Consider the following 27493-nt stretch of genomic DNA (forward strand, 5'->3'; position numbering starts at 1 on the left):
TTGAGATGGGACTCAGCTCTGGCCCGCACCTTGATTACAGCCTTGCAGCAGACCCACCAAAGCCACCCCAGACTTCTGACCCACGGAAACTCTGAGGTAATCAATACGTGTGGTTTTAAAAGCTACTCAGTGTGTGGTAATATCATTATGTAACAACAGATAACTGATACACATTCTGTCATTTAAATCTCACAGAATCCTCACAGGTAGGCCCAATTTTTCTCCCTCATTTCAAATAAAGATATGCAAGGCCAGAGGGGTAAGTAATTTTCCCAAGGTCACACAGTGAGGAAATCACAGGGGCAGAATTAAAACCCAGATTTAAATGCAGTTTACCACCCTACTCTCTAAATAAGGAGACGATCTTCCATCGAACAGAGCCCCAGCCTTTGATAAGGAATATTTCACGCTACAGATATGTGATGAGTGGTTTGGCTCAAGAACAAATGAATTGTGTCTGCAGTCTAGTGGGCCTAGACTCCTAATTGGCAAATTCATTCACCAGGGCTCCAGCAAAACTTGTTTGTTTAAAAATGAGGCCATTACTGGCTGCTTATCTAATCAGAGGCAATGGATTTAAATTGTGCATATTGATATTAATTGCCCAAGACTTGCATTTTCCGGCTGGGACTCCCCCAGGAGAACACAAACATGATAATTCATCAGCGGCCTCTCCATGCCAGGCACTGTCACCTGTGTCATTTAGTCCATAACTCACAGCATGACAGTCTGTGGGAAGGCTCGGCGTGGTACAAAAATGACACAAAAGAACTATCTATGGGACTTTTTCTGATTGCTAAGGGGCTGTCTCTCTTTTGAGACACTGAGCTGGCTTCTGGGACATTGCCAGATTAAGGAAATTCAGCCTCATTTTCCGATGACGCATTTTCCTATAAGTAGGATCGCACATTCATCCCTGGAGAAAGTAGCATGCATGAGACCTTTTTGCCCCATTTCTTGGAGCAGCCAAGCCAGAGAGCTGAGCACTTCACTTATTCGGGGCCTCCGGTCCTCCATCTGTAAAGCAGGTAGTTTAGACAGAATCCCACACGTGGCTGTCACCAACTCAGACATCCCCAGGCTCTGTGGCTCTCAGATCGTGTCTTTTCCTTTGATGGGCAGAGCTCCCACATGATCCCCTGCCTCTGTCCTCAAGCTTACCTTTCCAGAGAACCACCTCTCTGATGAATCATGCCACAGCTCTGGTCCCAGGGCCTCTGTGCTGCAAGGCCCATCAGCAACTCCTTTCTCTGGCTGCTCCCCACCCCAGGCCAGCACCTCAGCCCCTCAGGCTCCTCCAGTGCCAGGCACAGGCTCACCACACATGGTCAGGAGCCTCTGCGGGATGCTAGTTGATTTGCCACACCCTCACCTAACCTAGCCAAAGAAACGGGTGGCTTTCTTGGGCCTTGCTCCTCTTGCTGGGGGAAGAAGGCAGGGTAGGGGGACCTGGAGCCCGCTCTCCGACATAAACAGTCGATTCTCACTATTCCTGGTAGTGTCGCTCTGTAGAGCCCCTGCAAACACCGAATTAGTGAACACCGAGTCATTGTTTCTGGGGCAAACACAGGCTTAGGTTTCTGCGAGCCTCTCATGACAACATTTTCATCAACTGATTAGTATTTGTGTCTGTTTCTGTTTACAGACATCTTATGTAATACACAGTTGATTCATTACCATTGAACTCACGACGAACATCTCTGAAAGTCATGCCTCAACGAAGCTTGTCTAACCCACGTGTTTCCTCTGTAAGGCCCATCCCAGCCCTCTTGCCCTTGGGAACACAGACAGCACCTCAGCACTACACTTAGGAGCCATTTTAAATAGCAAAATCACCAATAAGGATCACAAAAATGTGAAAAAGGTGGCACTAAACAGACCACAAAAGGACGCTTGCTTCCAAGTGTTCAGACGCTTACGAGCTGAAACAATAAAGCAGAGCGTCACCTTGTTCAACTTCTGCCCAGGACGTGCACTTTGGGCAACTCAAAGTTTTCACTGCTCTGCACACATCCACGGATTACTGGGAACGCCCGTGAGTGCTGATTTCGGGGTTACAGATAAATTTTAGTGAGTAGGCGAATTGCAAACACAGAATCGCAAATACGCGACTAATGAGGATTGGCTATATTTCCCTGTTCCTCGGGAGAGCAGGAGGAAATGGGCAAATTTTGTGGGAGAAGTTCAGACAGACCGGCCTTTGGAAGGGCCCAGTGGCTTCCCTAAGAGCAAACAGGGAAGCTGGGTTACAGGGCGGCCTCCTTCCTCAGGGGACCCCAGCATCCTGCATGTATTATGGGCCAACATCAACACAGCCTCCATTCACCTGGGGGTGCCGAAGGGGTTTTCTTAAAACTTAAGTCATGTCAAATCATTTGTCTGTGTAAAACCCCACACAGTTGCCATCTCCCTCAGAATAAAACCCAAAGCCACTGCAAGGCGTCACCTGAGAGGCCCTACCCAAGCTCATCCCCTTGACTTCTCCCATCCCATATCAAGCTACTCTTACTTTCTTGCTGGTCCACGCACACACTGAGCTTGCTCCTCCGCAGAGCCTTTGCACATGCTGTTCCCTCTGGCTGGAATGCTCTTCCCTGCAAGCAGTCCTGCTCATGCTTTTATTCTGTGCAGGTCCCGGCTGAAATACCACTTTCCTCAGAATCGTTTTTCCTGGCCAACTTATCTCAAGTAACTCCCTCCATCACTTCTGTCTCCTCGATGTGGTTTGTGTCCCCTCACAGCCCTGTGCCCAGCTGGGGATATCACATAACCATTCATTTCTCCATTGTTGGTCTCCCCTATTAGAATTCAAGCTTTATTTGGTCCCTGCTGTGTCCCCAGGGCCTAGAACTATGTACGCAATACATTATTGTGTGCTGTGAATGGAGGCAGTTTATTTATGGTGTCATTTCATAGAATGAGGTAGAAAATAGGAATATATGATAAAAGGCAAGGGAGGCAAAACTAGATATATAGATTTGAAAAGGTTTTATCCAATGAGAAAATTATAGAGAGGATTTAATGGATAAAGAGGAACCATTATTAATGTTCACTGAGCTCTCCCACATGCCAGGTACCTTGCTGGAGACATTCATACACACTATTTTATTTAATCCTCCCAACAACACAGTAGAGGGGATTACCCTTATTTTATAGAACTGCAGAAAACTGAGACCCGAGAAGTTGAGTAACTTCTCTAAAACCACACATCCAGTACCTCACAGGGACAGGGTTTGAGCCCTGTAACTTCCCAAGCCTGTTGTGGATTTTCTACCACACCCTGCTGCCTCCATCACTCAACTCAAAACCTGATCTGAAGGGTTTGAAAACAAACAAAAATAAAAAAACTGCTTTTCTAAAAACTTACCTATTCTTCAATAGTACAAAACACAGATACATGAGGTGGTTCGCTGCAGCACTGTTGAGAATTGCAAAATATTGGAAATGGCCTAAACGCCCATTCAAAGAAATGGTCTGCAAGCATCAGAGGAATGCAGATGGGTCTACGGCCTGATAGAGAAGGCTTCTCAGGACTTGTTGTCATGTGAAAAAAAGCAAAGTGCAAAAGAAAGTCTACAGTATGCTACCTTTTGTGTGAGACAGAAAAGAAAATAAAATATTCACCCATCTGCCCATTTCTGCAGAAGGAAACACATTGAGGAAGCAGCAGAAGCTAATGAGCCTGGGTTTGTATAGGGGCAACCGGTTGGGGGGTAGCTGGGACAGTCTCTGGGCATCCCATTTTGTTGCATTATGACTTTGGGTGCCATGTTAATGTTTGACATATTCAAAACAACAAAAAATCAACACGGATTGGGGGTGAGAGGAATCATAAAAAGTGGGATGCAAACCTGGGTGTATTTCACATGAACAGAACACCCACACTAAAGGGAGAAAAAAGAAATGAATCCAAATAACTCTGAACACAACACTTACATCGTAGACACTCAGGCTAAAGACCAAAGGAAATGCACCAAATGTTGAATTCTGCTGAGAAGGCTTCTCCCCAGCCCCCACCCCAGTGGTATGGGAGAGCAATTCTGAAACTGCTTTCTCTATGTGGTAGGACTGAACAAAGGAGTTAATGTAATGAGGGTAAAGAGAGCTAAATTTCTCAGGGTTGGAGAAGAAATTTACCAAATATGGGAAAGGAACAGATTAGAAGGATTTCCATGGTGTTGGACTGAAATCGTTAGGTACAGACACAGATACAGACAGCAAAATAGATGTTGATATATACACATATATAGATACACTTATTTTTTTAATGTTTACTGTTTTATTTTTGAGAGAGAGAGAGAGAGAGAGAGAGAGAGAGAGAGAGAGAAAACACAAGTGGGGGAGGGGCAGAGAGAGAGAGAGAGAGGGAAAGAGAGAATCCTAGCAGGCTCCATACTGACAGCAGCGAGACTGATGCGGGACTCGAACTCATGAACCATGAGATCATGACCTGAGCTGAAGTCGGACACTCAACTGACTGAACCACCCAGGTGCTCCTACACTTATTTATGTACATTTGCATGTGGGTGTATTTCCCAGCTCTGCCCACTTCAGAGCCTAGTAGCACCCCAGTAGCAATGAGCACATGGAGTGCTCAAATGTTGGTTTCTAAAAACCATTTCCACCTACAAGGAATCAAATGGCCATTTCCAGGGATGTGGCAGGGAAAGTACAAGATGACCCCAGAGCATCTTATTGTGGCTCTTAGCAAGAAAGTGCTAAAACGTGTTGGGGACGTTACAAAGAGTCACAAGAACAAGCCTGAAGAGGTGCCTGCTGGCCAAATTTAGTGCAATTTGACACCAAAACAATGACTGTAACATGATATTTATGGAACAAAACAAATCCATATTGATATAAATAAATGAATAAACCAATAAATGGGAAGGAAGAGAAAGCTCTTCCTTAAAGTAGAATGCTCACTAATAAACGTAGAAGGCACAATATGTAGGAGTCAGAAAATTACCATTTGGCAACCACTGCGGCAATCACTGATTTAGCAAGAACCCTCAATGGGCACTGGAAGTAGCAAGTGAAGGCTTGATGGGGAACAGGAGGTCCAGATAGCCTCAGAGTAACTCCCCACTAATTACTTATCAATTTCAAAGAGAAAAATGTTAACTTTAGAGTCCAGAAGGCTTAATTAACCAAGTGATGGAAAGGAAAATCATCAATAATACTGGGAGAAACCAGCATCTCATGCGTCTCAATATGCTGCACTAAGAAGAATACAACATCCCTTTTTTTTTTTTTTAAGTAAGCTCGGGGCGCCTGGGTGGCTCAGTCGGTTGGGCGTCCGACTTTGGCTCAGGTCATGATCTCGCAGTTTGTGAGTTCAAGCCCCGCATCGGGCTCTGTGCTGACAGCTCAGAGCCTGGAGCCTGTTTCAGATTCTGTGTCTCCCTCTCTCTCTGACCCTCCCCTGTTCATGCTCTGTCTCTCTCTGTCTCAAAAATAAATAAACGTTAAAAAAAATTAAAAAAAAAAATAAAGTAAGTTCGACAACCAACATGAGGCTTGAACAACAACAAGAGACACATCCTCTACCAACCCAGCCAGCCAGGCGCCCCCACAACATCGCTTCTGAGTAATTTCTGCCCTAATGCAGAACCTGAAGGTAATCATGAGAAAATGTCAGAACATCAGCTGAATCTAAATGAAGAGACATTCTACAAAATAACTGGCCTGTCCTCTTCGAAGTCACTAAAGATGGAAAAAGGCTGAGGAACGAACCCAGATCGAAGGAGACTGCAGATACGAGGCAGTGTAATGAACAGGTGGTCCTCCACTGGATTCAGGAATAGAAAAGAAGATAGGAAAGGCCGTAAAAGGCACGACTGGGACAATTAATCAAATTTGAAGATGGATTAGGGATGAGATAATAGCATCGTTTCAATACTGAATTTCCTGATTTTGATAAAGGTACAACGGTTATATAAGCGAAAGTTTTAGTCTTTACAAAATGTACACTGAAGTGGATACAGACTTTTTTTAATAAAAATAATGTACCTGGCCTTCTTCCGGAGTAACTTCTGAGACTCGGGATAATGCACCAAAATTTCATTCAGGTCCTTCTTATCCAGAATGAAGAGGTTGGTGAACCCGTGGGCGACCACATTGGCGGTGCGACGATTCCCGCCACCAACAGCCAGCAAGCTGGGGCAGAAAAGGGAGGGAGGTGAGATGTGGCAGGCTGTGGCTGTGATCCCACTAAAGTGCTCCTCTCCACCTCTTGCCTGGAGCACAGTGGCAGCCCCACAAGGGGGAGAGCCGGGGCCGACCCTGCATATGTCAGCATCCACAGCCCTTGAGGACGAAGTCCCACCCGCTGGCCACCCACCCCTCCAGCTGGGGCCCACGTCCCCTCATTTCACCCCAGCGTCCCTCTGACCTTATTTCTCCAAACACAGATCCAGCCTTCAGCGTCACCAGCACGGCCTTCCCATCAGGGCCACCCAAGACCTGCACCTGTCCTGCCTGGATGATGTACATCTCTCGGCCTATCTCCCCCTGAAACAGAGAAAGGGTGAGCCCCTCTGTCCTTTCCCAAAATGACCATAAAGGCAGCAGTGCTGGGCCCAGAGGCTGGTGGCACAGCACAGAGGAACGTGAGCCAGCACCCAGCCCCACCACCAACTTGGTTGCTTCCCCTCTGGGGCCTCAGTCTCCTCATCTGTGGATTGGGGAGAGTGGCCACCCCAAACCTGCCTGACAGGGTTATATGGGGAGTTAGTGATGTGATGGAAAGCAAAATTCGAGGTAAGCTAGGAGGTGCAGGTGCAATGCATTCTGCAAACTCCCATTGATACACTCCAGTGGAGGGCCCAGAGGCATGGAAAGTCCAACAGTGGTTCATACAACAAGCTGATACCTGTGCCAAGCACATACCACTTCAGGAGCTTGGTAAGCATTGGCTGATTGAAATAGGAATGAGAACAACATCAGTCATGTTGTCTGGCCCTTGTACAACGTTCGTCTGTGCGACGCACTGTTATAAGTGTTTTATGTGTCTGAGCCTGCTTAATCCCCAACAGCTCTGGGATACGAACTCTTTGCCTGAGGGCACAAAGCTAGGCCAGGGGAGAGCAGGGATTTGAACCCAGACGGTCTGGTTCCAGACTTTATGGTTTTTGTGGGTTAAACTGTGTCCCTCCCAAACTCACTTGGTGAAGTCCTAACCCCAGTTGCTCAGAATATGACCTTCTTTGGAAAGAGGGTCATTGCAGATATAATTAGTTAAATTAAGATGAGGCCGAACTGGAGTTGGGTGAGCCCCTCACTCAACATGACTGGTGTTCTTATAGAGGGGACATTTGGACAGAGACAGGCATACAGAGAAGACAACATGAAGTGACCCAGGGAGGGGAGAGCCATCTATAAGCCAAGGAGAGAGGAGCGGATCCTTTCCTCACAGCCTTGAGAAGGAACCAATCCCTACCGACACCTTGATCTTGGACTTCCAGCCTCCAGGATGGTGACACAATACATTTCTGTTGTTTAAGCCACCCAATCTCTGGTCCTTTGTTACAGAAACTGTAGCAAACTATTTCAATGGTCTTAACCCCAAATTAAAACAAATGATGAATGAATAGCTTGCTTTGGACTGCCATCAGAAACCCTGTCTGTTATGCACCTTCTGATCCTCATGCCCCCAACAGACCCCTACTTCCTGTGGGTCACACCTGAAAGGACAGAGATCAAGGGCAGGTAAATCGATTACACTTCTGATTCATTTGACAAACGTTTCCTGGACATCTCACACGTGCGTGAGCTTCTTAACAAACGGGAAGTTTCATTTCCCTGTTTCTGTGTTCAATTTGACACGGACTGAAGGGTCTAAAGAGCTCACCCTCACCTCACTAACCAGCCCTGTTTGGGGGGGCGGTGAGGGGGAGGTGCCCCAGGGGTGTCTCAGAGAGATCATCACGGAGCAAAACTGGACAGCAGAGGGTGCCATTCGCACTTGCTCATCAAGGGCTCGCTTCCACCTGCCGACTCCAACCACCTGGCTGACGCTTCCTCATTTGCAGTAAATTCCCTCAAGGGAATTACCCTCAAGGATAATAACAGCAGCAATGGTACCTCCTCTGTGCCAGCACGGTGCCAAACTCTGTAGGCACAACTTACTCAATTTGCACAACCATCCCATGAGGCGGTACCCTCAACATCCCTACTTTACCCATGAGAAGAGAGAGAGTCAGAGAGGGGAAGCCAGTGCCCCAAGGCTGCACGGCTAGGAAGCAGCTCCAGCATCAGACAAATCACTCTATTGCTCCCAAACCCCTTGGCCTCTAGGGCTGCCTCTCTAAATTCTCAACCAGCTGTAACACTGTTTCCCCATTTCCCTGGGCTCTCTGCTTCCAGAAACTTCACTGCTGCACAGCATACAACTTGGAGATGGGGGCCTTCTTGGGCTGGTTTCCTGAGTCTTACAGGGGTTGCTTGGGCTTTTTTTTTTCACCCCTGTACACACATTGTCTTGACAGCTTGGGAACAAGAGGACTCAAACCTGAGTTCCTGTCCTTCCACCTTAACCACTCACTCACCAGGTGACCTTGGTCTCACCTTGAAGAATGGAAGCAGAAGCCCTAGACATGTGGAGCCCTGGGTTCAAATCCAAATGTTTTCCAGGATCAGAGGGGTGGTTTAAGGAGTGAGGGGAGCCTGGTATGGGGCAGCGGGGAGGGGTGGGGCCTGTGGCATCAGGAGGGAGGGCAATGTTCCCCTTCAGGGGACTCTTGCTATTTGGGAAAGTAGGCCTCAGTGCTAACAGATTTTTTTCTGTTTTCATCCAGAAATCTGACTTTCTATGCAAAGCTTCAAATTAAAAAAAAATGTTTTAATGTTTATTTATTTTTGAGAGAGAGAGAGAGAGAGAGACAGAGACAGAGTGCTAGTGGGGGAGGGGCAGAGAGAGAGAGGGAGACACAGAATCCGAAGCAGGCTCCAGGCTCTGAGCTGTCAACACAGAGCCTGATGCAGGGTCTGAACCCACGAACTGTGAGATCATGACCTGAGCTGAAGTTGGATGCTCATAAAACTGAGCCACCCAGGCACCCCAAAACCTTCAAGTTTTTAAAGGTTGGGGACTATTTCAACATTTTTTTAGGATTATGAAAAAACCCCCACGAAACAACGAATGGGCTGGCTGCTATGCAAAGGCCATCAGTTTGCAACCTCTGACCTATCCCAGCCCTTCTGCTGCCCCATTTTTCTGAAAGGAAGACCAAGACCCTGGGAGCAGTTTCATCTACACAGTCAAGGACCTACTTCTCGTTAGGTTGGTCACTTTCCTTTTCTGGAAAGTGGGGTTCCTCGTCCTGATTCCCCTGGTCCTGTGTCAAAAGGAGCAAAGCCTGAGGCACACCTGAGTTCAATGCCAAACAACCCAGGAGCCCTGGGGTCAGCTCACTGGTGCTATAGTCCCTGTCCCTCCCCAGCAATTCTGCTCTCCCTGGGCTTGCAAACCCCCTGGGCCTTCAGAGGCACCCCCTTCAGCACAGCTCCTAGCAGGGAGATGCGCTGTAAATCCCAGACTGCCTTGCAGCTGCCTCAGGCCACTCACCTTCTTGCACACATAGTCATTGGGCAGGTAGACGACAGAACGAAGCCTCTTCAGCATGTCAAAGATCAACTGTCGGTCACAGCCCTGTCCCCAGGAGGAGGGGGAAAGAATGCCCGTTTAGAGGAGGGTGGGGGCTTGGGGCTTCCCAGAACCCTGGGGATGAGGGCGCTAGGTGGGCCATACCTGGAAGAGAGCCACTTTACTGACAATGTTATAGTTCACATCGATGGCGAGGTCTAACCGCATCTTGTCCGGAAGCTGCACCATCAGTTCTGACTCATCTGCAAAGGAGACCCTGGCAATGGTCAGAGACACATCCAGGCCTCTACCCCCCACTCCCCCCACATGGGACCCCAGCCACACCATTCCTCTGCTATCTAGAACCACTCTATACTGGGAGAGTACCCTCTCTGGGCTTTTTGGATGCTATTCCCTCTGCAGGAAACACCCCCATAGTTAACTTCCACTCATCCTTCAGAACCCAGTACTCCTCCAAGAAGCCTTCTTTTGAGATTCCCCCACCCGCTATTATGTTAGCAGTCTCTGTGCTGCAACGCTGATCACACTCTTTATTGCAGTGGTTTGTTAATACTAGTCTGTCCTCCTCATGCTCTAAGAATGTTAGCAAGAACCAAGGTATTTCAAACACTGTTTTACAGAGCTTTACAGAGATGGTTTTATTAAATCTCCCAGCAACACAAGAGGTGCCCACTACTATAACCCCCACCTTACAGAAAGGGAGGTTCAGGAGGGCAGTGACTTGCTGGCAGCCCAGGGGGATGGAATCAGATCCCACACAGGCCGTGGGGCTCCAAGGCCAGTCCCAGGAGAGCAGGGGCCCTGTCTATTTTTCCCCATGATGGGTCTGCAGTGCTCAGTGGGGAGCCTGGCACAGAATGAATGTCGGTACTGGGGACAAGAAAGGCACAACCTGACCCCAATCCCGATTCCCTTCTACTCCACCACAGTTATTTATGGGCTCAAGAGCTGATCTGTATGACCCTGGGCAGGTCAGAGCCCTCTCTGGTCCTTAACGTGCACCCTTGTGAAAGGGGGCAATGATTCAGATGTCACAAGTCCATCACTGGCACAGACGAGGCCATGCATGTGAATGTGCCTTGTGTAGAGTGAGTACAGTAGCAACAGACGCTAATGAAGGTTCTACGCTCACAGATTTGACAACACCTTCAGCTCAGGAGAGCTTGGAGTTGAGGTGTAGCTTCTTCAAGGCCAGAGGGAAGCCCATGGAAGCAGTGGGGGGCTCGTTAATTAGCTGAGAGAGTTGAGGGGGCTCTAAGGCACACAGTCAGTGGCCCACAGGCTTGTCAGAGGGCTCCAAAATGATGTCTACGCTCTGAAAACCAAATTAGTAGCTCCCAAAGATAAAAAAGAAACTGGAAAAAACATAATTGTAAATAAATCAACATATAAATAGCATATTCAAATTTTATGAAGGGTTCCGTTTAGAATTCACAAAAACTTCACTACATTTGAAAACAACGTACAGGTTAAGGTTCTCCCACTTTGCAAGAATTCCTGGGCACACCCCAGTTCTTCTGACAAGAAGGCAGAAACAGTGGTGAATGAAATGCATGGTTGTAGCCAAATAATTTCAGAAGGAAAGCATAACATCAAAAAGTTGACAAACAATATATGTGTATGTGTGTATATGGAAAGAGAAAGCGAGAGGGGGTCTTCCTTCTCTCCTGATTTCAACTGTACTTCCATCTCTGATGGGGATGTATTTCAAGGCAGGTGAAGTGAGGGGGCAGGGCATCCAGAAGACACGGCTCTCAAGTCTTCAGGGCTCTCTCGACGGCCCAGCCTGGGGCACCTCACAGGCCTCCCTAGGCCCCTCTCACTTAAGTAAGTGTTCAGGACCTCAGGGACACAGGGTCAAAGGTTGGGACCAAAAAGGCAGGGCCCCGGGAGGAGGTGGCCAGGGGGTAGCTGCCTGGCAGCCGGGGCACTGGTCTTACCCAGCATGCCTTGGGACTGCCAGGTGTATTCGTACCAGGTCTTGACACGGTTCTGTACGGACCTGGGGATCTTGTAGAAGTTCATGTACTTCACTGTGCTGTCCATGCAGCTGCGGTAGTAGGTCTGCCCTGCAGTGGCGGCCCCCACCACGTCTCTCATCTAGGGCCGGGGAGGAAAAGTCAAGGATCAGAGTGGGGCTCTGGGGACATGTGTCATGAGCATGTTTACTCTACACTGACCAGGGGTGCTCGAGGAAGGGGGATCAGGAAACGGGAGATCCATGTCTACACACAGAGACAGGGGACTGTCTGACAAGGGAAACTCCACCTCCGGGGTGGACATGGGACGTGAGGGCCCCTGGGGCCCCACCAGGAGGAGATGCCTCGCTGGGCTGGGCTGATTCTGGTATGACATGGTCCCTTAGTACCAGAGGCCACTTTGAACTTACTGGAGGAAATAACTCAGTGTACTGCCCTGCAGGGCAGGGCCCCTAGAGGCAATTTTGAGGCCGGCTGATTGCGGCCCCATGTGCTGATTAGAACATGAGATGCACCCCCAGCATAATAGATACTCTCAAGGTTTCTCTCCAAGGGAACAGCCCAAATCCCCAGGCTTTGCAGAAAGCCATTCGGCCCAGCTCTCCAAAGACACCCCAAAGGGACTGACATTTCAAATGGAAGCAACGGCAGAGAAGAATCGAACCCAGACCTCTGCACCATCCTCTTCACCCGGCAGGCCCCAGGGCTCCAGCCTCCTGACTCGAGGTCCTGTGCTCTTTCCCGGGCTTAGTTCAAAAGAAATGGCCACAGATGGTGACATCTGTGGCAGCAGTGGGAAGGAGACGGGCCCCTCAGGCAGGTGCGTGGCAAGCCAGACCAGGGACCCAGGTACCTGTCCGATCATCACAGAGAAAGCAAAGACACCGGTGAAATAGTTCAGCCCCTGAAAGATAATTTCGAAGAGTGTCTTGGGGTCAGGCAGCCCACCAATGGTGATGAGGGTCTTCACAGCCCAGTAGTAACAGCGAATGTAGCTGGAGAGAGAAGAAGAAGGGGACTGCGGTCAGCAAAGGCCCCACCGTGCTGAGCCTGGGTATCCTGCTCTGACAGATGCGCATTGTGCAAAAAAGGAAACCTTTTACACCTTCTAAGTGCAAGGAAAACAGCTGCACATGCATAGAGCGCTCTGCACTTTCTGGAGTGTGTTCACAGATGCTGTCTTGCTGGGTCGTGGCTCTGCCCCAACCCTGAAGGGGCATGTTATCACCCCCATTTACGGATGTGGAAACTGAGGCTCTGGGAGACTGCTCAAAACACTTGGCAGGAGGATAGACCAGGGTCTTCTGACTCCTGATGCCTGGGCTCCCTCAATATTCTTTCAATTTCCACCAACTTCCCTTGGCCATCCCACCATGTTGGTTCATGGAAAGCAAGAGCAACATCAGACTTGGAAGATACCTTGAGGGCTATCTTTTCTGACCCTCTCCCTTGCCCATCCATTTTCCAGACAGGGAAACTGAGGCCCCAGAAGGGAAAGGAAACACTCAGGGTCACCAGCTGGCAAGGTCTGGAGCTGGAATCAGAACTCAGGTTGCCATCTGTTTCTCTGAGCTGTCACCCCACTGTTGGTGGGCACATGATCCAGGGAAGGGAGGTATGGGCGATGGGGTCCCACTCGGTGGTAAAAGGAATAGGAGATGCCCCAAGCTGATCTCATTATCACAAAGAAATAAGAGTCCCTCATATACCTGTTCACGCCTTCAGGCTATGCCTTCCCAGGGGTCAGCAATGGGTGAGGTCAACAGAGCTTAAAGACAGGGCAATCCCAGCTGGCTTTCCTGTCTTCCTACCAGGGCATCCAGAGCCTGCCCTGGCTCCCGTGTCCTGACACACGCACACTTTCAAGGTCCCTGCACAGCTCCACAATCAAGAACATGATCCGGCTAGCAGATAATCCAGCCTGAGGATGGCCCCAAACGGGTCCTCCCCTGAGCTCCATTCACCAGCTAATTATGCAGAGTCATAGTTAGAACACGGGCCCTGGAGCTGGACTGGCCCAGCTCGAACCCAGCTCTGCCACTTCCTAGCTGCGCGATGCGGACGAATTACTCAGTCTCAGCAAGCCTCAGCTTCTTTCTCCTAAAATGGGCATGGTGGCAGTGAAACATCCTTCACAGGGTGATCGTGAGGACGAAATGAGGTGCTAGAACTGACAGGCTGTCAGTACACGTCAGCGGCCACAGCCTTCACTGTTACTGGTGTCTGCCGGGGTGGGGGGGAGGGAAGCAGAGGTTGTTGGGAAGTTGAGGGGGGTGCTCTGCCTCTGACTACTAGCTACAAGGCCTGGGGCAGGGCTCTGGGCAGCCCTGCTCCTCACCACCACCCCTCCCTCCCGGTACACAGAGATCCCAGGACAACACAGGCCTCCCCTGTTAAGTCCCCCATCATACTGGTCGCAGCCACCAGAGGGCGCAGCCATAAGCACAGACACAGCTGACCTCTGGCTGGGAGCTGGGGGGGGGGGGGGGGGGGGAGAGGGGGGGGCTGCCAGGCCACCCGACAGAAAGGCAACATGAGCAACGTCCCCAGAGCTTTCCCCACACTCTTTCTGATTGGAGGAATCTTCTGTTGGCCTGGCACTTCTGAGGCCTCCCTGAAGTCCTTGTGTCCTGTGGGGACCCCTACATGCTCCAGGCCAGGCAGAAGCAGAGCAGGATAAAGGACCCAGCTCTGTGGGAACTTGGGTCCTCAAGCCCCTGGCTCACAGCAGACACTCAACAAATGGTCACTATTTTGAAAGTGATTATTACCCATGATATTGGACTTCTGGAGGAATCCTTTACCATTTGTGGTTTTGTGGCACATATTGGGGGTTCCCTGTAGGATTTCGTCTGGAGAAGAGTAGTGTGGCCAAGACAGTGTGCCCCTTCCAAGGTCCCTGCAGAAGGGAGTCCCAGACAGCTGTCCCCTGCCCTCCCCCTCCCTGCTTGCCATTCCATCCTGGGCCTGCCCGTGATGGGCCTGCCAGGCCTGCTCCTGGGACTTGGGTTTAAGTTTGTTGGGGCACAAACCCCTTTGATGGATAGATATGGAAAGCTAGCAATCTTCTCCTTAGGGAAGCCAGCAAGTTCTCAAAACTGGGCTCCAATTTCCAGGGTTGGGAGTGGGACCCCCTTATATCTCTGGATCCCAGGTTGGGAACCCCTTTCCTGGTATGCCGGCTTCCCCATAAGAATGAGTGTAGCCAGGAGGTGGTCACTGACTCCCATCCAGGCACGAGCTGGACGTGTTACACACATTAGTTTATTATTCCTCACGAGAAACCTGAATACAAGACTATCCTCATGTTGTAGAGGAGAAACTGAGTCTCTGAAAAAGGAAGGGCCTCAGCCAAGGTCACTGAGCTAATTTCAATGAACAGCTTCTATTCTTCCTACCCTGGCCTCCTGTCCCTAAAGCCTGTGCCCTGGATCTCCAGGCTCACTCCCCTGGTCTGGACCTCGCGTGCTTCTGGTTTCCTTCCCACACTGCCCTCCCTTCTCTCGATCACAGAAACCCTTTGTCTGGGCCTTTTGTTGCTCCCCCTAACTGGCTCCTCTGCTCCTGTCCTCTATGTCTGTCCCCACCTCCGCCAAAACCAGCAAGTCTCCTTTCTGAGATCTCCCAGGGTCTTGTCATCCCCCTGCTTAAAAGGTTTTGAGGCAAGAGGTGAGAGGGTAACTGGGCTAGCTTTCCACATCCATCCGACCTTTGAAAATGTGGCAGGGGCGCCTGGGTGGCTCACTCCGTTAAGCGTCCAACTCTTGACTTCAGCTCAGGTCATATCTCACCATTTGTGAGTTCGAGCCCCACGTCAGGCTCTGTGCTGGCAGTGTGGAGCCTGCTTGGGATTCTCTGTTTCCCTCTTTCTCTCTCTCTCTCTCTGTCTCTCTCTCTCGCTCTCTCTCTGCACCTCCCTGTCCCCAAAATAAAAAAAAAAATAATTTTTTAAGCATTAAAAAATGTGGCAGCATATGGGAACTCCCTGTACTTTCCCATCGGCTCTTCAGTAAACCTAGAATTGCTCTAAAAACATAGTGTACTAATTAAAATAATAATAATTTTTTTAATCTTAAAAATGTTCATATCCTTGGCCCTGCCATCCCCCCCTTGGAATTCAGTGTGAGGAAACAATCAGGCCAGAGGACAAAGATTCATATACAAAGATGCACACTGCGATATCACGTGTCAGAAGAAATGGAAACACTTTCCACGCCCAATGATGATGGAATGGTTGAAGGGATGCTGGCCTCTCTGTACAGCGGGGCAGTGGGGGGCGGGTGTAGACAGTGGCTTGAAAACAATTCAGTGATGGGCAAATATGCATGATATAATGCATATCCCTGTGGGCTACATACTTTTCCACATTTTCACATTTCTAAAATTAGGATGTATCTTACAATATGTGTATATTTATTGTAATATTTCTTTTTTTCCAAAAGGCTGTGTTGACTCAATATTGTATCATATAATTAACTGAATCTTAGAATCAAAGAAATATAGCAAAGTATGTTCCTGATCTTTCTTTCTTTTTAAGTAGGCTTCATGCCCAGCACGGAGCCCAACATGGGGCTTGAACCCACAAACCTGAGACTAAGACCAGAGCTGAGATCAAGAGTCAGACACTTAACCGACTGAGCCCCCCAGGCGCTCCCTGATCTTTCTTTTATAGTCAGAATAAAGATATATGAAACAAAGAACAGCAAAAAAGAACTCTCTACTGGTTCTCCATTGCCTAGAACGACACCATCCAATAAAAATATGATGCGACCCACATAAATGTAATTGAAAATTTTCTAGTTGCTACTTTTTTGCTAAGTAAAAAGAAACAGGTGAAATTAATTTCAGTAGTGTTTTTTAGTCAACCCAAAATATCAAAATCAATATTTGACACATAACCAGTATTTTAGACATCAGCAATAAGGCAGTTGACTTTTTCTTCATGTCCTCCGAACCTGCGTGTAATTCACATCTGTCACACCGCGTTTCAAGTAGTTGGTGGCCCCATGTGGCTAGTGGCCACAGTATTGGACCATCCTCTCTACCACACAAGATGGCTCCCAGTGCCCTGATGCCACCATTCTGCACCTCCACACCTTTCTATGGGCCGCTCCCTCCCTCAGGGGTTCTCTGTCCCTTCTCTCCACCTACCGAGGCCAAAATCAAACTTAACTTTTTGTAATTGATTGTCCCATGCCACCTTCTCCACACCTCTCCAGCACCGGGCAGATGCTACACCAGTGTAGACTGTCGCCACGCTGCCGGGGTTAAAATCCCAGCTCTTGAACTTATGAAGTCACTGTGTGACCTTGGGAGATCATTTCACGTCTGCTACCTTCTCTGTGAAACAGAGATGATGACGGTACCTACCTCGTGTCCTGGAAGATTACTGGAAGGATTAAGTGAATTGCTAGGTTAAGTACTTCAAACAGTACCTAGTAAGTGTTGTCTGTTCTAAGTGCTTGTCGCTATTATTAGTAGCAGTACCGTTGCCATCATCATTATTTGAGCACATCCCACAATGTAAGGCAGCTCTCTGGATTGGCAGGAAGGTTTGCCTTGTGTGCCAGCTTCTGCACGGCTGGTGATTAGCCAGGAAGCAATGTTGAGAAGTGTGCTCTGGCCTCCTTCCCACTTGGACGTGACCATGGGGTAGAAGGGTAGACGCACATGTGAAGTGAATTTGCCAACTCTACTACACTTTGGGAGGCTGAAAGGATCTTTCTAGCAAGCCTTGTTCACGTCTGTGTTGGCCTCTGCCCGGCCCGTTGGCAGGTGCTCAGGAAATATTAGCTCAGTGAGGACACGGAGACGTGGTCCTCAAGCTTTATCATGTCAATGGTGGCTTGGGAGCAAGGTGGCCTCAGTAACATGGTGGCGATGGGACTCCCTTCCGGGACTCTTAGGACTGTGAATTACAGCCCAGGAAGAAGACTGTGGCTCACCCGTTTCCCACGCCATCGTAAACCCAGTGAGTGGAGCCGATGCCCTGATAGGCTGACGCCCAGTAATACAGACATGAGTTCAAATGCAGACTGTAGAGCAGGTAAGCCGTGGTCCTGATCACCCTGTGAAAGAAGGAAAAGCATGAACACAGTGGCAGGAAGGGCGGCCATGACACCTCACCCCAAGGGTAGGACTGCTGGGAACAAGTCCACCTTCACCTCCCCCAACGCCCACCTCAGACATCACCCTGTTGGAGCTTCACAGCCCTGCCCCACTGCCTGACAGGATGAACATCTGGCTGCGGGGACCCAGCCAGTGGCCGGACTGCACCAAGCGGATGCTCTTTTGAGACTGCGCCAGCTAAGGCCGGTGGTGTGTGAACAGCCAGCTGTCAAGGCTGGGGGCTGGAATGACCCCGAATTCCATGTGCAGACAGTTCTGGGGGAGTAAAGGACCAGACGGGGATGTACCCTTGGAGAGGGGCAGAGAAGGGACAGATGCGTGCAGAGAAGTGCCACTCCGTGAGCAATGTGGGGAAGCTTTGTCCCTGAGCGTGGCCTGGCTGGTCTTGTGCCCCGTTCTCAGACATCCAAGAGGTGGCCACCATTCCCCCATGTTTGAGTTAGATTTCAGGGCTCAGTTCCCTGAGCTGAGACCAAAATGAGGCCCAGCTCCCTGGAAACACGGGTGAGCCATGCATCTGAACCTACGTGTGCCCTCCTCACAATTGGGGGAAACGGGACATTCCTGGTTCTCTAAAAAAAAAAACAAACAAACATCCCTTCAGAGAAGGGCCAGGAAAAGGCCTGGCTTCCGGTAGTGCTGGGGCCTGCACGGCTAGGGGGGCTTGAAAGGAGAAGAAATGTGGGTAGAGAATGCCTAGTTCTATAGTTGCTGCAAATGGCCTGTGTCGTGTGTGTGTGTGTGTGTGTGTGTGTGTGTGTGTGTGTGTGTGTAGGGCATCTCACCTGTAAATGTAGGCTTTGCTGAGGATGGATTCCAGGCGGCTGTTAAACTCGAAGAAGGCCATGTACTGGGAAGAAGGCAAAACATCAGGACAGCCCGTGTGTGGGGGTGGCCCTCTACTCTCCTGGTCTGTTCCCCAGAACAGAGGGCTGTCTCTGCAGCGCCCCCCGGAGGAGGGCAGAGAGTGTGCATTCAAAACCAGGGGTCCTCAGCCCTTTGAGAGGGGTGGGGGCGAAGAACTCCATGTACCAGTTTGCTGGAAACAATAGCCTCTCTTCCCCTAGAAATCACACCCAGTCATGCTCTCACAGTCTGCATGGGGTCAGGGGACTCCCAGACTTCTGAAGCCTGCCATGAAATTTTTAGGGATACACGCATCTCGGGTTAAGGACCCTGTTTTCAACATTTACCTATAAAGGAAGACATTTTGTAAAGAAACAGCATCTCTAACTCCCCTGACTTAGATCCTTAAAAGACTTGTTTATAACAATAAAAGTGTAATAGTAACTGCTCTTTTTTACTGAGCACCTTCGACGACTGCACTTTATATGCATCACCTTTTTTACTTATTGGTATATGTTGTCATTCTCCTTTTACAGAGAGGAAGTTGGTACTTAGAGAAGTTGAGCCACCGGGCCAAAGCACACAGCTGCTGGGTGACAGTCAGGATTTGAACCCAGATCATACTCAAAGCCGCAAGCTCCCTCCCTTACGCTACACTGCACACATGTTGTTTGACATTGGAAAATGGCAGTGAGGGAAATTCCCTGAGGGATGTGCCGGTCATCCTCCGGGTGGTCATTCCAGTGTCCCTCCGGAGTCTGCACTGGATGCAGGGGGCTGTGGGCTTGGATCTCTCTCCCTTTAGGCTCAGAGTTTTGTCCGGAGTCGTGGTAAACATCAGGCAGCCGAGTGACGCACGCTCACAACCACCGTGCGAACCCAGGGATGGATCCCGCTGCCACATGTGGAGGAAAACTTGGCTTGTGGATCCAGCCTTCCTTGCTCTGGTGTCGAGCTCTAAAGCAACCTGCCTCTGAAGCCCCAGGGGGCTGGCATGTGTCAGCGAGGACTGGTGCCACTTCCACTTTCCTCCTGCCTCTTGGCAGCCGGGAAGCTCAGTAGCGGCATCCGTGCTCGATCCCAGCAAGATGTGCTTTCTTTTCATCAGAGGACTTGCACGCTTCCTATTTTCCTCTGCCCTGTTCCAAGTTATTGAGGTCATTGTGTTTGCCTCTTCTGTAAATTCCCTCATTACTGTTTTGGGGAAGAGGCCATAGTATCACGTGAGGAGAGAGCTGAATTTAATGGGTCTGCCAGGAAAACCCATTTGGGGATCCCAAGGGCTCTGGCTGTCTATCCCGGTCACATTAAAGGACAGCGACCAGGTCTCTACTTTACCTTGTGTCACCTTCACTGGGACACAGGGCGCTTTGCCCCAGTGGCGGGAGGGACGGCTGTAATGACCCTGAGCAACAACCAAGGAAACAGGTATAGGGCTGCAGATCCAAACCCACCCTGGGCACTTCCTGGCTCCTGTGCCCTTGGGCAAGTCACTCAAGCTTTTCAAGCTTCAGTGCTCCCATCTTTCAGATGCAGGCCCTCATAAAGCGGAAGTTCCTCTGTTGTGTTTCTGTAATTACTGAAAGCACAGACGGTGGAGATAGGCTGCCTGGGTTCGAACCCGGACGCCATTCCTTCCTACCTGTGTGACCTACAGCAAGTTATGTAACCTCTCTGGTGAAATACTGGTACTAACAACACTCACCTCATGGGGTTGAGGCGTAAGTGCTTCTAAAGTTCCAGGACAATACCTAACACACAGCACAACTAAGAAGCTCTAACCATTGTAAGGAAATTCTCATCTCCCCTCGGACCACCCTGGTTTCCTCCCCCGATCCCCAGCCCCCTCCCTGGTGCCGCTCAAGGCAGACATTAAGATGTCAGTGCCGGCGCAGAGCACGGAGGGGCTGAAGGCCTTGGATGGGAAGCCTACCTTCAAACAGCGGGGTAAGCGCAGGAGGGAATTCACACCGAACTTCAAGTAGAGAAAGTCCAAGGGCAGGAGGCAGAGCACGTCCATCTGCAATCCCAGTGGAACAGCACAGGGTGTATAAAACAGGCAGCCCCAGGGTTTGGGGCTAGGTGAGTGACAGGGTCTCTACCTTCAGTGGGAAGGTGAGGTCAGACTGCCCCAGGAAGGGACGGAGAGCACTCCGCCACCAAGCCCATTTGCCTGCCCTGAGCGATCCTGGTGGGAATCGCGTCACACAAGCCCCAAAGCATCCAGGGCCCCCAGAAACCACCTTCCAAGACCCACTGGGATCTGCACTCCTGGCACGTACCTTAAAGCGACGAGATTTCAGGTAGTTATTGCGCATCTCCTTCTTGTCCGTCTGAAAAAAATGGAATGTTGACCATGAAATGGCCCGAGACCTTAATCTCTGGCCCCGTGGGAGCAGCTTGGAAATGCCTGCAGAGCCTCCAGCTTTCCTCTCAGAGAAGCCGCTCGGAGCTCCCGTGAAAGCCTCGGCGTCTGCAGGTAGGGAGGTGGAGGCTCCCAGAAGGAGGGAGTTGTCCAAGGTCACCCAGCTAGACTCCCACTTCCTAGCTGGAAAGTCAGTATCAGGCTTATTGTCTTAGCATGTTGGTCCTAACTGGACCATTTGCAACCCTGTTTACCGAGAAACTGGCAACTGCTTGGATCAGGCCTGGAAAAAGACTGCCCATGGAATTCTTTTTCCTCTAAATCGTTTAAGAGACACAACCCTAACCTGCCTGCACACAGAGGAGCAGGCACCACCAGTGTGGCGTTTTGGAAAGTGACCTGCACAGGGATACAGGGACTGGGCCCCCTGCCTTTGCCAAGTCAGAATCGGGACTCAGTTTCCTCCCCAGTAATGGGGCCTGTGCCAGTGCACAGGGTCTCAAGCCGGTTCAAATGGCATGCTCTTTGCGGGACCCCCAGGAAATGCCATTTGCCAGCAGTTCTGGGCTCTGAGCAATCTGCGTACATCATCTCAATCCACCCTCACAGCAACGCTGTGGGGTGGGAACAGTTACTACCCCCATTTTACAGATGAGGAAACTGAGGCTCAGAGGGGTGCTTCAGCTGGTTGTGGTAGAGCTGGGATCTGAACCAGGTCCACCTGAAGGTCATTTTCTGGTCCGCTTCTCCATCTTTAATTCTATGGGGTGGTCCAGTAACCACTTCACCCATGAGCAGTATTTGAAGCATGTGATTTGAACAAGCATGGGTGGACGTTTCTGAGATCTTGTTCATCTATCTCGTCTACCACAGCAGCAGGGGGCAGGCCTTCTCCTGAGGCCCCGGCCGCCCCCTCCACCTGCCCGGGACTCACAATGATGTCTCCCCCTCTGACAAACTGCAGGCGCAGCTGGAACACGGTGATGTCCAGGAAGTAGATGAGGTCACACAGATAATCCATCGCCAACCAGAGGTGGATGTTGCTTGGCGTCTGGTAGGGGAAGGCCCAGCGCACGGGAATCAGCCAGCAGTTCCAATTCCACGCCAGCACCACGAAGAACAGCCACAGGATGTACATCAGGTCTGCAGGGGAGTGAGGGGGCAGGAACGTGCTAGAATGTCAGTTGGAGAAGGGCTCCTCACAGTAGGTTCAGGGTGGGACTTCTCCCTTTCCACTTGTCTATTCCCGCAAGTACTAGATGTGGTGCTTCTGTAACTGGTGTGTGTGTGTGTGTGTGTGTGTGTGTGTGTGTGTGTGTGTGTAAAACTATTTTGATTTAAACATAAATCACTGCTAGGCCCTAATAAATCAGAGTACTCAGTGAGGGGGAAGGGGGACTATAGGAGCATTATTTCATAACAGGCAGCTAACTAGAATATACTATTGCTCTCATTCTTGTTGAAAAATTTCCAAAAATGTATTTGCTGCTTGTAAATACACCATAGTAAATAATGCATAGAAGATGGACACATGGACACATGAACAGGTGGATGGATGGATGGATGGATGGATGGATACCATAGGTCACCAGGTCACTTTAGAGGCCCAGTGGACACCAGGGATGGAGTCCTGCGCCCACAGGACTTCTTGTGTGACCTTGGGAAGGTCTGTCTCAGGCACCTGCCTGCCTCTCCAGGGAACTCAGCTAAGAAAGGCCGGGAGACTCTTTGTAAACTGTAAAGTGCTGCGCCACAGGAAGGGTTGTCATTCCTGAGGAATAGCACATGGGCTGAAAGGGAAGTGAGGGGAAGTCACTTTAGATGCCAGAGGAACTTCCGCCCTTCTCTGCTTAGAGCAGCAGCTCCAAGAAGGAGCCAGCAAGAGCAAAGTAGAGAGTAGACTCGGCTAAGAGTCAGGGCTCCTGGGTCTGCCACTAATTAGTTGTGCCTCAGTCTCCTTGTCTGTAAGGTGGGTGTGATCGTAGGTTCCTATTTCAGGGGCTTTTTGTTTGTTTCTGGCGTGCCCTTGCCCTTGTTCTTCCCCCCCTCCTCCCTCCTGTTCTCCTGCCCTCACACAGTACGTGGTGGCAGTTCCCGGGCACACCCAAGACTCACTGGTCAGCGGGTCAATGCTCTGGGGAAACTTGTATGTCCTCCAGGGGCGGCGCTTGAACTTGCAGCAGAGCATGTCACAATAGTGTTCCTCTTCCTCCGCCTGTCCCGCTTCGGTGGGTTTTACTGCCGGGGCCGACTCTGGGGCTTTCTTGGCTGGAGCTGTGCAATGACACCAGTGACCATCTACCCCAGCCCTGAGGCTCAGGCAGAGGATGCAGAGAGAAAGCTCCCCACCGCAGACTCCGGGACTGGAGCCGAGGGGACCCTGTCCCCACCCCACAGCCTGCTGTCAGGTCCGCGTGCAACAAACTGCACAGCTCCTGATCAGGGCACCCTGGGCACCCGCCCAGACTCTCTTACCAGCTACCAGTCTGGAACTGCCTCCCAGGAGCTGCCCAGAATGAGGTGTTTCTGGGCAGCCTGGATGTTTCCATCAGGTGTCTAGGCATCTGTGTTTAGACCCCCTTGGGTCCCTCTGGAGGGTTGGGGGCATTTAATACCCCCAGCCTCCTGCCACCCGGAGCCAGAGACTAGAGAAATCTTGTTCTGGGTTTTTCAGAACAGGAACCTCAGCTCCTACATTTCTGAAACCAGACACTGAATGAGGCCAAGTCTCCCTGTGCATCGAAGGTAATGTCATTGGTGACCCAGGGATTGACTTTTGTTAAGTGCAATGTGCCTTTCTAGCATTTGGACTGGAGTCAGGCCCTGTGAGGTCCATCATTGGCACCCTGAGTTCTGAGGCACAGTCCTCCTTTTGGAAGACCTGGAAAACCTCCCTGGCAAGAGAGTTCTCACTCCTCCTGAAATCTTGAAAACAGGAAACTTCCAGGTAGCCCCAAGAGAATACTGCAGCTGGGGCCTCTGAAAAAGAAGACTGGTTCCAGAGTGGGTTGTGGACACTATCTGAGTATAAGGCCATGAGATGCATCCCAGGCTGAACCACCTGCCTACCAATGGGAAAGGGGCAGTGAAGGTACTTGCCCTGTGGGAAGGGAGCCAAGTACAACTGGATCATCGGACAGAACTGTGACCTTACTCCCTCCCCTGGGTACATAGCTAAACCTGTATATAAGGACTCAAAATTCCAGACAGTGGGGATCTGGGCTTCTCTTGAGCAGCCCAACCATTCCCTGGGGCCACCCTCACCATGAGTTTACAAGAGGGGCCTGTTTCTGGCTGAGTGAGCCATCCCAGCTCTGGACTCACAGGGCTTGGGGCTCTCCTCGTCAGACGTGACATCGGGGTCGATGAGCTTCTCCTTCACCTTCTCTGTCCGCTCCTTGAAAAGCTTCACCAGCTCCTGGAGCCGGTCGTTGATGATGGCGCTGTTCTGGCTGGCCGTGGAGGTTGCGCGGTCCTGGCCACTGTGGAAACACCACCCAAAGCTGAGTGGGCTGAATGGGACGGGACCTCTGTGCCTCTGGGCGAGAACTGAACAGCATCTGTATCCCACCTGGCCTGGAGGAGGTAAAGACTGCCCCCCAGCTTCCCTATGACATCAGAAACATCGAATCCACTTTAATGGCTCCGGGGAGGAAATTCAGTCTGGGGCTACCCCCCAAGTGCCCAGCTTCTAGAGAACGTACCACGCAGGGTCTGCCTCAGATGAGCAGTTCTGAGAAAAGTTTGATTCCACTTGTGATTGAGGGGGAAACTCTTGGAACTCAGGTCAGGGCTGTTAACCAGTTTGGGGCTCACATGAGATTCGTGTCTGGGACAGATCAAAGAGGGGACAGGGCGTAGGAAATATTGGCGGAAAAAATGGTGCAGATACATTAGATATCCTTTTAATTTACAGGAATTTAAACTGTATGCACTTGCAGCAAGAGAGACAGAGAGACAGGCAGAGAGGGAATGAACGTGAGCGAGTCTGCCTGACGCCCCCCTCGGGTGATCGGGTGAGGCAAGCACCCTGGCTGAGTTGAGACAGGCTGTGAATCGGCTGTAGCCTCACTGTGACCATCTTGCTGAGTTGAGTGTAATACGAGTGTTTTCACCTCTATTTGTTTTCATACACTGAGGCCCCGGAACTCAAGCCAGCTACTCCCCTTGTGCTCCCTGGAGGAAGCAGGCTGGAGACAGGCAGTGTGAGGGTCCTGACAATAGACAGCATGCAGGTATGGTGGAAACACTGGTTGCTTGCCAACATCTGCTCTCTCCCACAGAGAGTAGTCGCTGGAACGTAGACACCTGGCCAGGGACTGCATTTCCCACGTGTGGCCAGGCGAGCTCCCATCGGGGGGGATGTGATGCACATACTACATGGGTCTCCTGGACCTCTTGTCTGGTGTTCCCCCCTTCTAGGGGTGACCAGCAGGGTCTTGGAAGCCACATGAAGGTGGCAAAACTGCTATCGGCAGGGTCCCTAAATGACTGCATGGGGGTTTCAGGTCCACTGACCTGAAACATGTGTCTAGTGACATGATTATGATTTCTGAGACATCTTGTTACTTATGCCACTGAATCTGTGGGGTCTATTTGTTACAGCAGCTTAGCCTACCTAGCTAATACATGGATCTCCACATTGAACTTCTTAAGAGACCTCAAGAGTAATTTTTATTATTATACCTGGTTTCTGCCTTGTTTTCTGATACTAAACTCTAACCCTACCCCTACCCTACTACGTAAGATGTGACTCCATACTAAAATGGACCACTGAACTCTGGATGAGGTTTGAGGTTTTTTTTCCTGCATCTTTAACTTTTCTGAACTTTCCACAACTCTGTGAAACCAACTCCATAAAATTGTGGGTGGAAAAAAAAAGGCTGGAAGAGAAGCCCAGTGTCTCCTGTGGCCTTTCCAGGAGCTGTGGTGGGACAGGCTGGAGATTCCAGGCCAGAGCCTGGGGCCAGGGTACTCATCATCAACTAGACAACTCAGATTCTTCAGGAAAACATCTCCCATTGTCCCAGTCCTTGAAATAGTTAGATGTCAGAGACCCAGGTCCCAATGCCCTTACCATGGCCTCTAAACATTGTCCCACAGGTCAGTACATCCAAATCACCTGGAGGCTTGTGAAGATGTGAATCCCCCAGGGCACACTGTCTGAGGTTCTGATCCAGCAGGTCTGGCCAGGGTCTGGGAATCTGTATTTTTTTTTTTTATTTTTTTTTCAATGTTTTTTATTTATTTTTGGGACAGAGAGAGACAGAGCATGAACGGGGGAGGGGCAGAGAGAGAGGGAGACACAGAATCGGAAACAGGCTCCAGGCTCCAAGCCATCAGCCCAGAGCCTGATGCGGGGCTCGAACTCATGGACTGCGAGATCGTGACCTGGCTGAAGTCGGATGCTTAACCGACTGCGCCAACCAGGCGCCCCTGGGAATCTGTATTTTTAACAAGCTCCTTGTGTTCAGACTCCTGGAGGTCCCTGTGGTCCTTGCTGTACCCGCTAACCCTCTCAGGGGTTTCCTGCCAGCAGCCAACCTCTCTTTTACAATGAGGTGTCTGTGCAGAGACACCTGCCTCTCTGGGTACTGCTGGCTGTGAACACAGCTGGGACCAGAGTCCGAGTGCATTCTGCAGATTTTCCCGAAGTCTTAGGCCAGCCAGGAGCAGCCAGGACAGGAGACCCAGCCCTGTCTTACTGCTCGGAAGCCACTGGCAAAGCTATCGTGGAGGGTTTTAAAAATGTCCATACTCTCCCTCCCACCACTCACTTCCTCTTGCTTGCTCATCCCCACCCAGACTTCCAACTCTCTGAAACCCTGGACTCACTCAGTGCCCTGCGGGCTGGATGGGTCTGACCAGGCGACCATGGGAGACTCAGCTGGCGACAGTGCCTTGAGCTCTTCAGCCTCATCATCCTGGGAGGGCGGCCCCTTCCTGCAAGGACACGGAAATGGAAGGGGCCTTCGGCAAGGGCAGGGGTCACAGGGGGAAGTGACCGACTTTGACCCCTGCAGATCACCCAGAGCTCAACCCTGGGAATGGAATGGGGAGGAGGTGGTTGGTGCTGCCAAAGTGTCCCCACTTGCCTGCAGGAAGACAAAAAGGGAGAAGAGAGGGGAGCAGCCACTCTCTGGACCTCAGTCCCCACATCTGTTCAATGGCCTAGTGTAAAAGTAACAACACTGACTTGGTATCAGGCAAACCCGAGCTTGCCTCCCAGTCCTGCCTTCTACCAGTGTGTGACCTCAGCAAGTTACTTAAACTCTCTGAACCACCTCAGTTTCCCCCTCTGTAAAATGGGACTAGATCTACCCAACTCAATGAGATACTTAGCACTCAGTGGGGCCTCAGCTTAAATGTTCTTCTGCCCTCCCATTCCAGTCAACAGTCACAGTGTCCCCAGCACATCCCCGGCGTTCTCTCTCACACCACCCTTTTAGCTGCCAGAGAAGGCCTTAACTCTCCTGGAAGCCCCACCTCCCTCCCTTCACAGCTGGGCCACCAGCCAGAACAGTAAACATCCATGGTCCATGGAGTCTGGTGTCCAGCCCATGGAGTGAC

At 50.6% G+C, this 27493-nt stretch overlaps 1 protein-coding gene across 6 annotated transcripts in view; it reads right to left on the reverse strand.

Moving 5' to 3' along the window:
- CNGB1 (cyclic nucleotide gated channel subunit beta 1) overlaps positions 1 to 27493 on the reverse strand; it is a 76896-nt gene that overhangs the window by 6157 nt on the left and 43246 nt on the right. For all 6 annotated transcript variants that reach the window (XM_045046018.1, XM_045046019.1, XM_045046021.1 and 3 more), the window contains 14 exons: positions 26759 to 26866; positions 24248 to 24405; positions 23039 to 23197; positions 21858 to 22066; positions 20841 to 20891; positions 20492 to 20578; positions 18498 to 18562; positions 17529 to 17651; positions 12437 to 12578; positions 11545 to 11704; positions 9749 to 9846; positions 9566 to 9649; positions 6392 to 6510; positions 6010 to 6156 (listed from right to left, as the gene is read on the reverse strand). In XM_045046018.1, coding sequence (XP_044901953.1) covers positions 6010 to 6156; positions 6392 to 6510; positions 9566 to 9649; positions 9749 to 9846; positions 11545 to 11704; positions 12437 to 12578; positions 17529 to 17651; positions 18498 to 18562; positions 20492 to 20578; positions 20841 to 20891; positions 21858 to 22066; positions 23039 to 23197; positions 24248 to 24405; positions 26759 to 26866 — 1710 coding nt within the window. The remainder of the gene's footprint in view (positions 1 to 6009; positions 6157 to 6391; positions 6511 to 9565; positions 9650 to 9748; positions 9847 to 11544; positions 11705 to 12436; positions 12579 to 17528; positions 17652 to 18497; positions 18563 to 20491; positions 20579 to 20840; positions 20892 to 21857; positions 22067 to 23038; positions 23198 to 24247; positions 24406 to 26758; positions 26867 to 27493) is intronic.

This window comes from Felis catus, chromosome E2 (genome assembly GCF_018350175.1).
Source record: "Felis catus isolate Fca126 chromosome E2, F.catus_Fca126_mat1.0, whole genome shotgun sequence".
NCBI lineage: Eukaryota > Metazoa > Chordata > Mammalia > Carnivora > Felidae > Felis > Felis catus.